Consider the following 11,753-nt stretch of genomic DNA (forward strand, 5'->3'; position numbering starts at 1 on the left):
ACCTATATGTGCTCCTGGGAAAATCCTTCCATACCATGGAATACTATTAAACTGATGGAAAAATATTCAAAATATGCTAAGAAAAACAAAGTAGATTACAAAAGAGTACATATAATATGACAGAATTTTTGAAAAAATTATATAATATATAAATGCTTATTTATTTATGATTATAAAAACCAAAAAAAGTCTGGGAGGTATTGCTATTATTTACATTTGGGTAATGTAACTATTGTTACTTATTTTCTTTTTGTTTACTGTGTTGTACAAAAAAATACATATTGCTTTACTAATAAATGTATCAACTTACATGCTCAGTACAGTACATAAGAATATAGCAGGATGACATTTCAGTTAGCTGTACTTACTATTATTTCAGATGCAAAACACCTTAAAGGATCATTTTCAGCATCTTCAGACTGCTCAGGGAATTGTGCTGTCAGCAAAGGGCATTTCAAGCTTTTGAAACAACTAAGGTATAAGAAATGGGTAACTATGAATACAGAAATTCCCAAGTATAAAATGCCTAGTTCCATAAACATATCTAAGTTAATTTTACATGAAAAACAACACAAGCACCAGTGGCTTGTCAAACTGGTGATGTAGGATCCTTCTTGCTAATAATGGAAAGCATGAGAAGAACTTGCTAGACTTAATGTAGTAAGATTCAGTTCCGAGTCTGGACTATATCAGTGGATACTGAATGTTTGTCTGGGGACTAGTGCTAGTCCACTATATAGTTTTTGATTACTCGAGGAAAAATCAGGATGATGTAGTAATTTTTTCATAAAGGTGTATTTATTTTATTTAGAAAATCAAACTATTCTGTGATTAAGCTGTTCCTATTTCTTTAGTTAAAATATATTTTCTTTTATGAAAAAATGGGTTTTATAAGTAGTAAAAAATAATATTTTCATGTTCTAACCTGACAGAGTAGAGAGCTAACAGTAGTTTTAGTCTCTAAAATTTTTAAAATAAAATTATTGGTCCATGTAATTCAATAATCTAGTTTAGCACTGTACAATAGAAATATAATGCAAGCCCCATATATAATTTAAAATTTTTTAGCAGTCACATTTAAAAAGAAAGAAAGAAGAGAAATTAATTTTGATAATTTAATCTTATTAACCCAATATATCTGAAATATCATTTCAACATGTTATCAGTTTTAAAAATTGAGGTATTTTAGTATTTTTTTTTTTTGGTAACAAGTCTTCAAAATCCAAGTGTATTTTAAACATACAGCACATCTTAATTTGGACTAGCCATATGTCAAGTGTTTGAAGGCCATATTGAACAGTGCATCATTAGCCTATAATATCCCTGGAGTGAATGCTATTGGGTACTCCACTGCTGTTTTTGCAGTCAAGTTAGATATTCAACTGTCTGGTGCTTCTTCTGCTTTCAAAGGGAGAGTTAAAACACAATTTCCATACAGCAAGACCAGATACTTTGAGCTACATCTATTTTCCCAGCTTTTATTATTCATTTACTATGATGAGTTAGGCAATTCATAAAAGAATACAAAGTAAAGTAAATTAAACAAATGGATTTTTGTTTTTAATTTTAAAAAATAGCAATGCCTCATTAAATGCCCATGTTATATCAACTGAGCCTTATATTCTTTGAAAATTCAAAATTTGAAACTAGAGTTATATTTCCATTGCAAACAAACAAAATAACTGAACTATCAACTAAAGTCTACTGTGAAATGTTCTTAAAAATATACTTACAATTTCAGTAATTCATCCTTTAGCTTTTCATTTTCCAGGGAGTTTTCTGTGTCATCAATGACTTCTTCCACAAAAGGCTTCGTGAACTCTATTAAGGCCTTGCAACATTGACAAAGGCCATAGTCATCTGTTTGTATTTGTTCTTTTGAGTACGGAACAGGAAGAAGAGATAGTTGACTCCAAATGGTAGACAATGCTAATCCAACTGAATATGCCTTGTTGCTATGAAGTTTCTGTATCACTAAAACAGGGACCAAGTTGTTACTTGAGGTAGTCTCATCAAGCACACTGAACACGGGACAAGAAGTCCAGTTAATGTAGAATTATAACACACTTATTTTTTTTCATATTGCAACAACTCTGGAATCAGGACGTGACACAATAGTTTAATTGGCAGTATTTTTTCCCCTTAGCGGTGCATAAATAATGGAGCATCTTACAATTATGGCACTTTACAATGGATGCCATGAAGTCTTGTTTAGGGGTGTTTACAACAGGTTACATACTTAACACGGAAAAACTTTTTCCCATATATTTTGGTTGTTTTAAGTATAAAGTAAGAGAAAGTATAAGGCAAACTATACTGTAAGAGTAAACTGTAAGGCACTGTAAAAATGGGAGACTGAGTATTTCAAGTGGTATCATGCTGCTGGGCATTCACATTTAAAACAAATTTACTCTACTTTCCAATTGTGAGCCCTTCTATCAGACTCTGAAGTCATAAGTAGATCATAAAATTAAAAAGTAGTCTCTTCCCATGGATAAATACTGCCTGCTTTGGTTGCTAAGGCCCATTACTTGCCAATATGGTCATGGCCCTCAGCCATGAAGCCTTTCCTTCCCACACCTGTTGTTTCCTTCTTCACAGTCCTTCTGCTGTTTTCGACCCTAACCTCCCAATGCTGAGGGTGAACAATGCCCTGCCTGATACTGTTCCTAACCAAGATACAGGACTACCGCAATGCTATCAGACTGAGTATTGCAGACACCACAGAGGCAATCTTTTAAATACGTTTACAGAGAAAATTCTAGAATGTAAGTTGCAGATAGGAAGGTTAGGCAAAAAGCTTTAAGTTACAACAAAGTACATGAAATCTGGCATGACTGTCAAGAAAATGTTTACTGGGTACCCACTGAGTCAGACATTGTTATCTTTCTATGAGCAGAAGGATTCCAATTGGCACTGCTATTACTAGTTTAAGCCGAGTACTCTATAATTAGTCATAAACTTTACTTCGGTATACTGTTGACATTTTGGAGTAATATCAAGGCACTTACACAGAAAATAAAAAACATGTAGATATCAAAATACTCATTACCTGTTTGTAATGGCTGAAGTAAAAGAAGAATAATTTGGGATATCTGTTTTCCAGAGGGCTCTTCAATCAGTTCAAGCAAACCCAACAATAATTCCTTTGGATTACATAACTATAAAAATATTCACAATTGAACCTGTTTAATACAAGTTGTATTTAAAGCCACATGATTACTATTTTTAAAAGAAGGCATATACTGAGAAAATATAATTATTTTTTGCTAACAATAAAACCCCTCATGCAATTGTTAAAGAAATACAACAGCAAAACAGAATCTGTGATTGTCAAATCACTGTAAAACTAAAAAGCAGCAAGAAGTCAAAAATTAAAGGGTCTATAACAAACAACTACATTTTGGAGACTCCTATTCCTGGCCAAAGGAAAAGGTAAAGAAATGGGAAGGGAGAGTCTGATCACTAGAACTGAGGTTTCCTTTGAACTTTGCCAGTCTACTCTGAAGGCTGCCTCGGGTTCCCAGAGGTCCCAGCAGGTGGATCTTTTTATCTCACCTTGTCATAGTATCTAGATAAATGCAGTCTCTTTCGTCCTTCCTGAGCAGATAAAACTTTCGTTGCCTTCAGTATCTTACTGCCTCACTTGCTTTGTGTTTTAAAAAGCCTTCATAGTTAATAAATAATATAAAGATGGAGTTCCCTCTTTCCAACTATATATTTGTTTATTTGCACCAATCTTTAAGTAGATTTTTCTAATGTCATTCTTCTCAGAATTTCTCTCTCTTGATCACCATTTTTGACTTAACACTATTAAGCTTTTACCAAGGGTTGCTTTCTAAAGTTGTCGGCCACAACTAATCCGCTCCCTATTCCTATTTTCACCGTGATCACTTGCATTCTAGGTTTTGCACATCCTTTTAGGGAACATACCACAGAACAAAGGGCACTGAGATTTGGTTCTAGTTCCAGTGTTGCCAAAAGATCAGTGTAGCCTTGAACTACTCTGAACTTTAAGTTCCAGGTCTATACACTAAGCTACTTATTAAAAACAGAGCTTCTTAGGGCTCTCCTTGGAGATTCTAAATTAGTGGGTCTGAGATGAGGTTAGACAATTCTTATATCCAGAAAATTTGAGGAAACTGAAATGGACTTGCCCAGCCAATCTATAAGGTTACACCTTTCTTCAAAGAGTTCCCTCCTGTATTTTCACGAACAAAAAGCTTTCTCACCAGAAAACAAGCATTAAACATTAAAAAAAATTATAAAATACTGATGTGTAATGTGACAGAAAACCTAGTTTTGTTAACTTACCTTTACCAATAAATCAAGCACCAGAAAATATTTTCCTTTATCATCTTCCTTATTATTCCATAAAAGGCATCGAACAACAGGACCAACAAGATTCCAGCCCATATTCTTGATGATGACCTGTATTAATATTTTCAGAGTAAAACAAATGCTGCTATCTATAGGACACTCACAGTGAGCTTTCTTAACTTGGAGGAGCTTAGAATTTCCTCTAAATAGAAAAAATGAAGCAAGCAAGTGTACATCTCACCACTGACTTCCCAGAGTTGGCTGCTAACAGATAATATTTTACGATAGTTTTTAATACTTTCACTGAGAAGAGGCAAATGGACTTTACTTTTAATCAGGTAAGTTGGTTTTTCCCAAGATTTAAATAACTCCTCTAATTCCAACAAGAGCATTAATTTGCTTACTATGAGGAAGTACTTAACTCTCGTGGAGAATTTTACTCCCCTGATTCATAATGAAACCCAGCCAATGATCATAAATCTTTTAAAGTTCTTTGGATAATCTATAAATATATTATAATCAAGTAACTTATGTAAAGGTGCCATTTCATTAATTTTCTCTCCTATTTTCAAAGATATTTCAGAATGCTTACCACACAAGTAAAAGTTTATAATTAGAGATTCACATTCATTATCAAAACCACTGATTTTCAAAACTATCAACAATATATTCCATTTGTCTGGCCTGCATTCTACTTCAACTCATCAATATTTATCAAGCATGTACTATGTCGGGTCCCTAGAATATTCTAGGTGCTATTATTAGTTTTATTATTAGCTAAAAGGTACTTTCAAAAATTATCCTCAAGGAGTTAAAGAAAACATTAAGTTTATTTTGGGCTGCAAAGGAACTGTAAACACATCAAAAACAAATGTTTTAAATAAAATGTCCTAATTTTTCTAAAAAAAGTTTTTTGAAATGAAAAAGGGATAAGACCCTTAAACTACTAAGAGGCTCTATAACAATGATGGAAAAGTTTTAGGAATCTCCCAAACACAATCAAGGTGCCCTGGATATAATCACAGGTCAACAGGACTAGACAGTGATAGCGATAAAGAAAACTTCTGTATAAATAAACAGCACTATAAATGAAAAAAAGAGTGTGTTCCTGGAAAGAAGATGGTCTTCCCTTGTGCAAGACGAGAAGTCCAAAGACAAAATCTGGCAGTGTTGCCAACAATGTGGCTGAGAGCCCGGCCGGGTGTGGCTCAGCGGTTGAGCATTGACCTAGGATCCAGGCGATCAGGGTTTGATTCCCGGTCAGGGCACATGCCCGGGTTGCGGGCTTGATCAATGACTCTCTCATCATTGATGTTTCTCTCTCTCTCCCTCTCCTTTCCTCTCTCTGAAATAAATAAAGATATATTAAAAACAACAACAACAACAAAAAAAAAAAACAACAAAAAAAACCAATGTGGCTGAGAAAAAAGTGTTTCTGATCCCAGAAAGGTCCTTTCCCATTGTGGTGAATGGATTTCTCAGTTAATTGTAGCTGGATGATACTGATCAGTAAGGTTATCCAGCTCTACTCACGTCAAAATATTATCTTACTTCATACCTGGTTTTCTATACACATCTGGCTAGAGGAACAGGATGTGCTGATCACCAAAAATGAATATCTAGCCTGCCTGATATTTCCCAATGTAAATTAATGATCCAAATGCCACTTTTGGTGCTTAACCTGAAGTAATCCCTTCTCTTTTAAAGTACTTTAATTATACTTTAACTAGAACACTTATTTCAGTTAGTCTGCCTTTTTATTGCTAGTTGTTTACATGTTTATCTCTTCCAGCAGACTGTAAGTACCTTAAAGTATATGAATAGTTCTAATTCCTTTTTTGTTTTCCAGTTTCCTACTATGGAAATTTAAGTTGATTTTTAAATGTCTGATGAATTAATGAACGGGTGAATAGCATCATGTGACTATTCTCTTCCTAGTAAAGACTGAAAAGTACGGACAAACATCATACATACCTTATTCTTTTCATTTTGAATAACTTCTAATAGCTGGTCTATGTGCCCTTCATCTATGCATCTTTGGCCTGCTAACTGAAATAGGCCAAAATCTTCTTCTTTAAAGTCCTGCTCTTCTAGGATTTGCTGGCAAAAACAAAATAAACAAAAACCAAACATGTTTAGGCAAATAAAAATTCAAGTAACTACTTGACTTATTTTATTTCTGAAAATTCTAAGTTGCACACAGTGTATGTATGAAAATTAGGATTAGCCTAATAAATACTTTAATGATCTTGAAATACTCTGTGTCAAAGAAATCTATAAGGGTCAGTATTCAAAATTTTAAAGGTTATTTAGATGAGTATGTCACCTGGAAAAATAATCCAATCTGCCTTTCTGTCCTCATGCTATTTTTTCACAGGTCGAAAAAAGCAAGGATAAAAGAAGACAAACAATTTGAGTGACCGAAAGTGCAATTAAAAATAATGTGCCTTTCCCAAGGTATTGTGAAAGGTATTTAACGTTATAAAAAGAAAAAAAAAAGAAAAAACTTACACATCTCTTTATTATGGACTGAAGTTCTTCCACAGCCATTCCTCGTTATTTTTCCTAGTTTTGATGCTGAAATGTACTAATATAAAGCACGCTGTTAACTATCAGAGATATTACATTAAAATATTAATGTTATATTTCATTCTGATAAATTATTAGTAAATATAATAAAGAAAAAAGTTTTAAAGCTGAAATTTTTATTGATTGATTGACTTTTTTTAGAGACAGTGGGGTAGAGAGAGAGAAAAACATGGATTGGCTGCCGCCTGCACAATCCCTACTGGGGATGGAGCCGGCAACCCGGGCATGTGCCCCGACCAGAATCGAACCAGCGACTTTTTGGTGCATGGGCCGAGCTCATCCAACTGAGCCACACCAGCCAGAGCTAAAGCTGAAATGTTTTTACTGAAAGTTTGCAGTAGGTTAGCCTAAGAAAATAAAAATCTATTGTTTTAAAAAGAGCTTCTGTCGCATCCTTTAGGTTTCCTTAAGCATAGTTTTGCTTGGTGTGTTTCTGAAAGATACGCCTGAAAAAATAATCCTCTACAACACTCCCAAGAGGATCACAAATATGGACTACACAAGGTGCACTGAAAAAGTAAGGTATTTCATTTCTGAAAACATTTCCAAAAAGTGGGCTTGAAATCAGTTCTAATCAATAGGGAGTGTTTTATACTTTAATGCCCCACCTGACAAAAATTTAAGTCAACACAACTCACGCAGAGGTGGGGCAAGTTCAGATGCCCTCCACCCCACGTGTGACCATGGCATTTTCCTTAAGAGACGCAGTCCCAAAAATAATGAATCCAGTCAGTGAACTCAGGGGAACCCCGTCCGGTTGCCGCAACCCACCCTTTCCCTGGGCGCGGAAGCGCGGACCCAGCCCCGCTGCAGGGGCGCGGATCCGCCGGGTTCTCCAGGCAGCGCGCTCGGGGGCGGATAAAACCCCAGCGCGCGTGCGGGCGGCATCCAAGGGAAGCCATTTCTCCCGATTCCCGATCGCCTGGGCGTTCAGGCCCCACCACCTCCCGGGCCTGATCCGCTTGCCGCACCGCATCCCCACAGCTCAAGGTCGGCCGCGCGCCCGGGCCGCGCCGACGCCGCTCTGCGCCCACTTACCCGCCGGGCCTCTGGCCTCTTCAGCTTCCCGCTGCACCACCGACGGCCGCGCAGCCGCTCTCGGGCCCCGCCCCTCCGCGCCCCGCCCCGCGCTACGCCAGAGGAGGCGGAGCCTCGGAGGAGGACTCCCGGGTCGGCGCCGACCGTCAGACGACGCGGCCCATGGCTGAGCTCGCCGGGCTGCCCTCGGCGCTCCGCCAGGCCCGGGGCCCCCGCGCCTCCCGAAAGGCCGCAGGTAGGTAGAAGGGCCTCTTCCCACGCTTGTACCCTGAGAACGGGCCCCTGCAGAGTTCCAGACCCAGCGCGCGGGGCGCCCCCGAAAGGCGGCCGCAGGGCAGGAGGTCTTCGGGGCAGGGAAGGCCGAGAGCGTCCCACCGCTGTCCTCGGCCCTCTGGGAAAGGCCAGCGGCCGGACCCCCAACTCTTTGCCCTAGCGTTCCAGGACTGTCCCCAGAATGGGCTGTGCTCCCGTTTCTGAGGGAAAGGGCGGTGGAGCCCTGGGAGCCTAGGGCTGGGGTCGCCGCAGTGGGCAAGTGAGCGGGGCAGGGGGGCAGCTCCCCTTGGACCTAGCTCTGGTCCTCCTTCCAGGGGTACTGCGGCTGTGGTGCCCCGCTTCCCTGAGGTATTGGGGAACCTCCTCCCTTCTTACCCGGGAGTATTTGGGGGACAGAGAGAGGTTACCCCTAAAAGTACCCAGATCTCAGATTTTCAGGAGTGCTTAACTCAGCAAATGTGTTACAAGAGAAAATTCAACCCTGAAAGCGATACATATTAACCAGGAACAATTTGGGAGCAATTAACTTAGAAAAACAAATTGGATTCCCATTCAATTTCCCTTGATTTACACACAGGGTTATGTGGAAAAGAAAAGATGGTATAGTTTATTTGGATAGGAATCTGTCCTGTCTAGTGTATTTGGGTAGAACTTGACCTACTGTGTTTTTGTTTTGTTTGCTTTTAATTTTAGGTACTAAACAGACAAGTACCTTGAAACAAAAAGATGCTTCTAAAAGGTATGAGAACTATTTTAAAAAACAGTGATGGGTGCTACCTTAAAGAAAATTATTATGAGAAGGGCGCTATAAATTCTCACACACTCTTACACCCTCCTACTCCATGCTTTAAGAAAACCAAAATCAGACGCTTTTAGATTTCTAATGAGTATCTACAGAAAGGTGACTATGGAAATAAACATTCCTGAATTAATCACGTTTTCCTTTTCCACCTTTTTGTGTACTCTCCTTTTTTGTTCTTTTCTTCTTTATATGCCAGAGACTCCAGGAAACCTTTTCTGTTTTTTGTTACATTATGTCTAGATTTTCAGCAAAAAGTTGTCCTGTACTGTTTCTAGGATTTATCTCTTGTCACAAAAGGTTTCTAGAATAGGAGTAGTCTATGAGTATGAATAAAAAATTACATATCTATGGTATTTTATGAAGTATTGGCTTTGGCATTAATTTACCCATTTTTTTCAAAAAATTATTGGTGTAGGGTATGCCAGACCTCTTAGGCCCTGAGGATATAGTTTTGAACAGAATAGACACAGTTCCTATCTAGTGGAACAGAGAAATACCAATTAAATTATCACAAATAAATACATAGTCACGAATTGTGATAAGCGCTGTGAAGGAGTACGAACTCATAACCAGGGTCTAATTTAGCTGGAGGTTGGCAGGTTTTCAGGGAACGGCTTCTCAGAAAGTAATAATTAAGCTGAGACCTGAAGGCTAAGTAGACATTAATCAGAGTAGTGAGGAGAGAGAGACCTCCAGCCAGAGGTGGCAGTATGTGTGACAAGAAAAGGTTTGGTCATTTAAAGAAAGAGATGCCCAGGGTGGTGTGCAGCATTCTGAGCAAGGAAAGAAAGGAGCATAGGGAAAGGTTAGAAAGGCAGGATTCTATTCATACAGTACCTGGTAGGTTGTGGTGAGAAATTTAGATTTTCTACGTGCAAATGAGAAAACTTTAATAAAGTGATGAAACTTAAGTTTAAAAAGTTTAACATGTTAGGGGATGGTGATCATCTGGGATGGAGAAATTGGATGGATTTGAGATCTGCTTTGGAGAGTACACACACATCTCAGAGATATTGCAGGTTCAGTTCCAGACCATTGCAGTAAAGCAAGTCATAATCTTTTTGCTGGTGGAGGGTCTTGCCTCAATTTGTAAAACACACAACATCGGTCAAGTGCAATAAAGTGAGGGACGCCTGTATTTCCCTGACTTTACTTTGAGAAATATTACAACTCTCTTCAACACTGATCTAACCACAAACCTAAGGAGATTATATTTTATTTTGAGCACTACAATTTGCAGGATATAGATAAGCTGAAATGTATTTTGAGAAGATCACCCAAGATGATGAAATAATTAAAAATCCATGGGAGTAGCCAAATAGTTGTTGAGGGGAGTGATCATTTACAAATTTATTCCAACTACAAAATACTTCTCCATTCAATCCAGATGAATACTTTTAAGCCAGAAAGTAAAGAACTTTGCAAAAATATAAAACAATTCCACTCTTCACACTAAATTTTTTATTTAAAAAATATGTTAAGGTGTAATGGGTATATTATTAATAAATTAATGCTTTAAAATTTTTTCACTTTTAATCTTAATATGGTATCAGCAGATATAATTTACATAAGCAAAAGCTCTAATTTTAAGAATGTAAACTGCTAAGACCAAAAAGTTTGAGAACCACTGCTCTATACCACACTACCTGTCATCATTTCTAACAGAGGGCAGCTGTGGAACTTGCTTATCCACGGGAAGCAGCTGTAGGTATCTATCAGCTAAGAGAAGTGTGGCTGTTTATTGCAGGTTGAGATAGTTAATACTTAAATCAGCAATTTTGAATTCAGGTTGTATACTGATCTTAGTACATGACATAGCTTTTATTGGTTGGCAGCAAAATGAGGAAAATAATGTTTTTCATAAAGTGAACTATAGTCAGTATGAAGAACTACCTTTTAATCTATGTTCATGTCTTTATACTTTGATGTAAGCATGGCCTTTATGAAATGATAGGAGAACCAGGTGTTAGCTGTAAATTCTTGTTTTAATGTCCTTATTTGTTCCTAGTTGACAATCCTCTCTAATTGTTTTATAAAACATATTGTTCCAGGCAAGGAATTAGAGTCTAAAGTTTTGAAGGTAGGGAGAAAAGGTGAGTACATTCTAGGTCCAGATATGAGAGCCAAGTCAAGGTTCAGGAGGCCAGCAAAGGTTGTTTTAGGAGGCAAGTAGAAACCAGTTCAGGAGAGGAGCAAATACATCACCAAAATAGTTGGTGTCTTTAGTCCTGTGACAGTGATTCTCAACCCTGTTGCATGCTAAGATTATCTAGAGCACTTTTAAGAAAACAGCAATAACCGGGCCCCATCCTCAGATATTTTGATTTAATGTGCCTGCACTGGGACTTGAGCATAGTATCTTCTTGAAAAATCTCGTCAGATGATTCTAACTTGCAGCTAGGATTAACAACCACTGTCTTAGGGCCATTGTTTGACCTGATAGCCTGTGCTTTAATGTTCCATAATGTATGGGGCAACAAAGGCTGACAGAGTTCCATTGGTGCCAGGACAAGGACCGGCCTTCCTAGGAAGATTGCTGTTTCTCTAAACCATAGTCATATCAATATAATTATTTAATAAGACAACAAAAGTAGGTAAACACTTCTCTGCAAATATGACTCTCTCCTGTCAAACTGGGCCATCTGTTAACCTTTGAGACTTGACACAGATAAATTCTTTCTTGTAAGAAGAGCCAAAATTATATTTTTTCCTCTCTCATAAGGATTTCGGA

General features: G+C 37.9%; 2 protein-coding genes across 3 annotated transcripts in view; one reads left to right on the plus strand and one right to left on the minus strand.

Annotated features, from left to right (window-relative positions):
* Positions 1–7,832, minus strand: part of GLMN (glomulin, FKBP associated protein) — a 29,508-nt gene extending 21,676 nt beyond the window's left edge. Inside the window, exons 1-6 of the mRNA XM_016197190.2 lie at positions 6,832–7,832; positions 6,295–6,420; positions 4,315–4,431; positions 3,053–3,161; positions 1,734–1,974; positions 369–471 (exon numbers count right to left, since the gene is read on the minus strand). Of these exons, the coding sequence (XP_016052676.1) occupies positions 369–471; positions 1,734–1,974; positions 3,053–3,161; positions 4,315–4,431; positions 6,295–6,420; positions 6,832–6,870 (735 nt within the window). The 5' untranslated portion in view covers positions 6,871–7,832. The remainder of the gene's footprint in view (positions 1–368; positions 472–1,733; positions 1,975–3,052; positions 3,162–4,314; positions 4,432–6,294; positions 6,421–6,831) is intronic.
* A 273-nt stretch (positions 7,833–8,105) lies between these two features.
* RPAP2 (RNA polymerase II associated protein 2) overlaps positions 8,106–11,753 on the plus strand; it is a 72,205-nt gene continuing 68,557 nt past the window's right edge. For both annotated transcript variants that reach the window (XM_016197188.2, XM_016197189.2), the window contains exons 1-2: positions 8,106–8,182; positions 8,914–8,959. In XM_016197188.2, coding sequence (XP_016052674.2) covers positions 8,110–8,182; positions 8,914–8,959 — 119 coding nt within the window. In that variant the 5' untranslated portion in view covers positions 8,106–8,109. The remainder of the gene's footprint in view (positions 8,183–8,913; positions 8,960–11,753) is intronic.

The sequence above is a fragment of the Miniopterus natalensis genome, chromosome 9, assembly GCF_054644295.1.
Source record: "Miniopterus natalensis isolate mMinNat1 chromosome 9, mMinNat1.hap1, whole genome shotgun sequence".
Taxonomy (NCBI): domain Eukaryota; kingdom Metazoa; phylum Chordata; class Mammalia; order Chiroptera; family Miniopteridae; genus Miniopterus; species Miniopterus natalensis.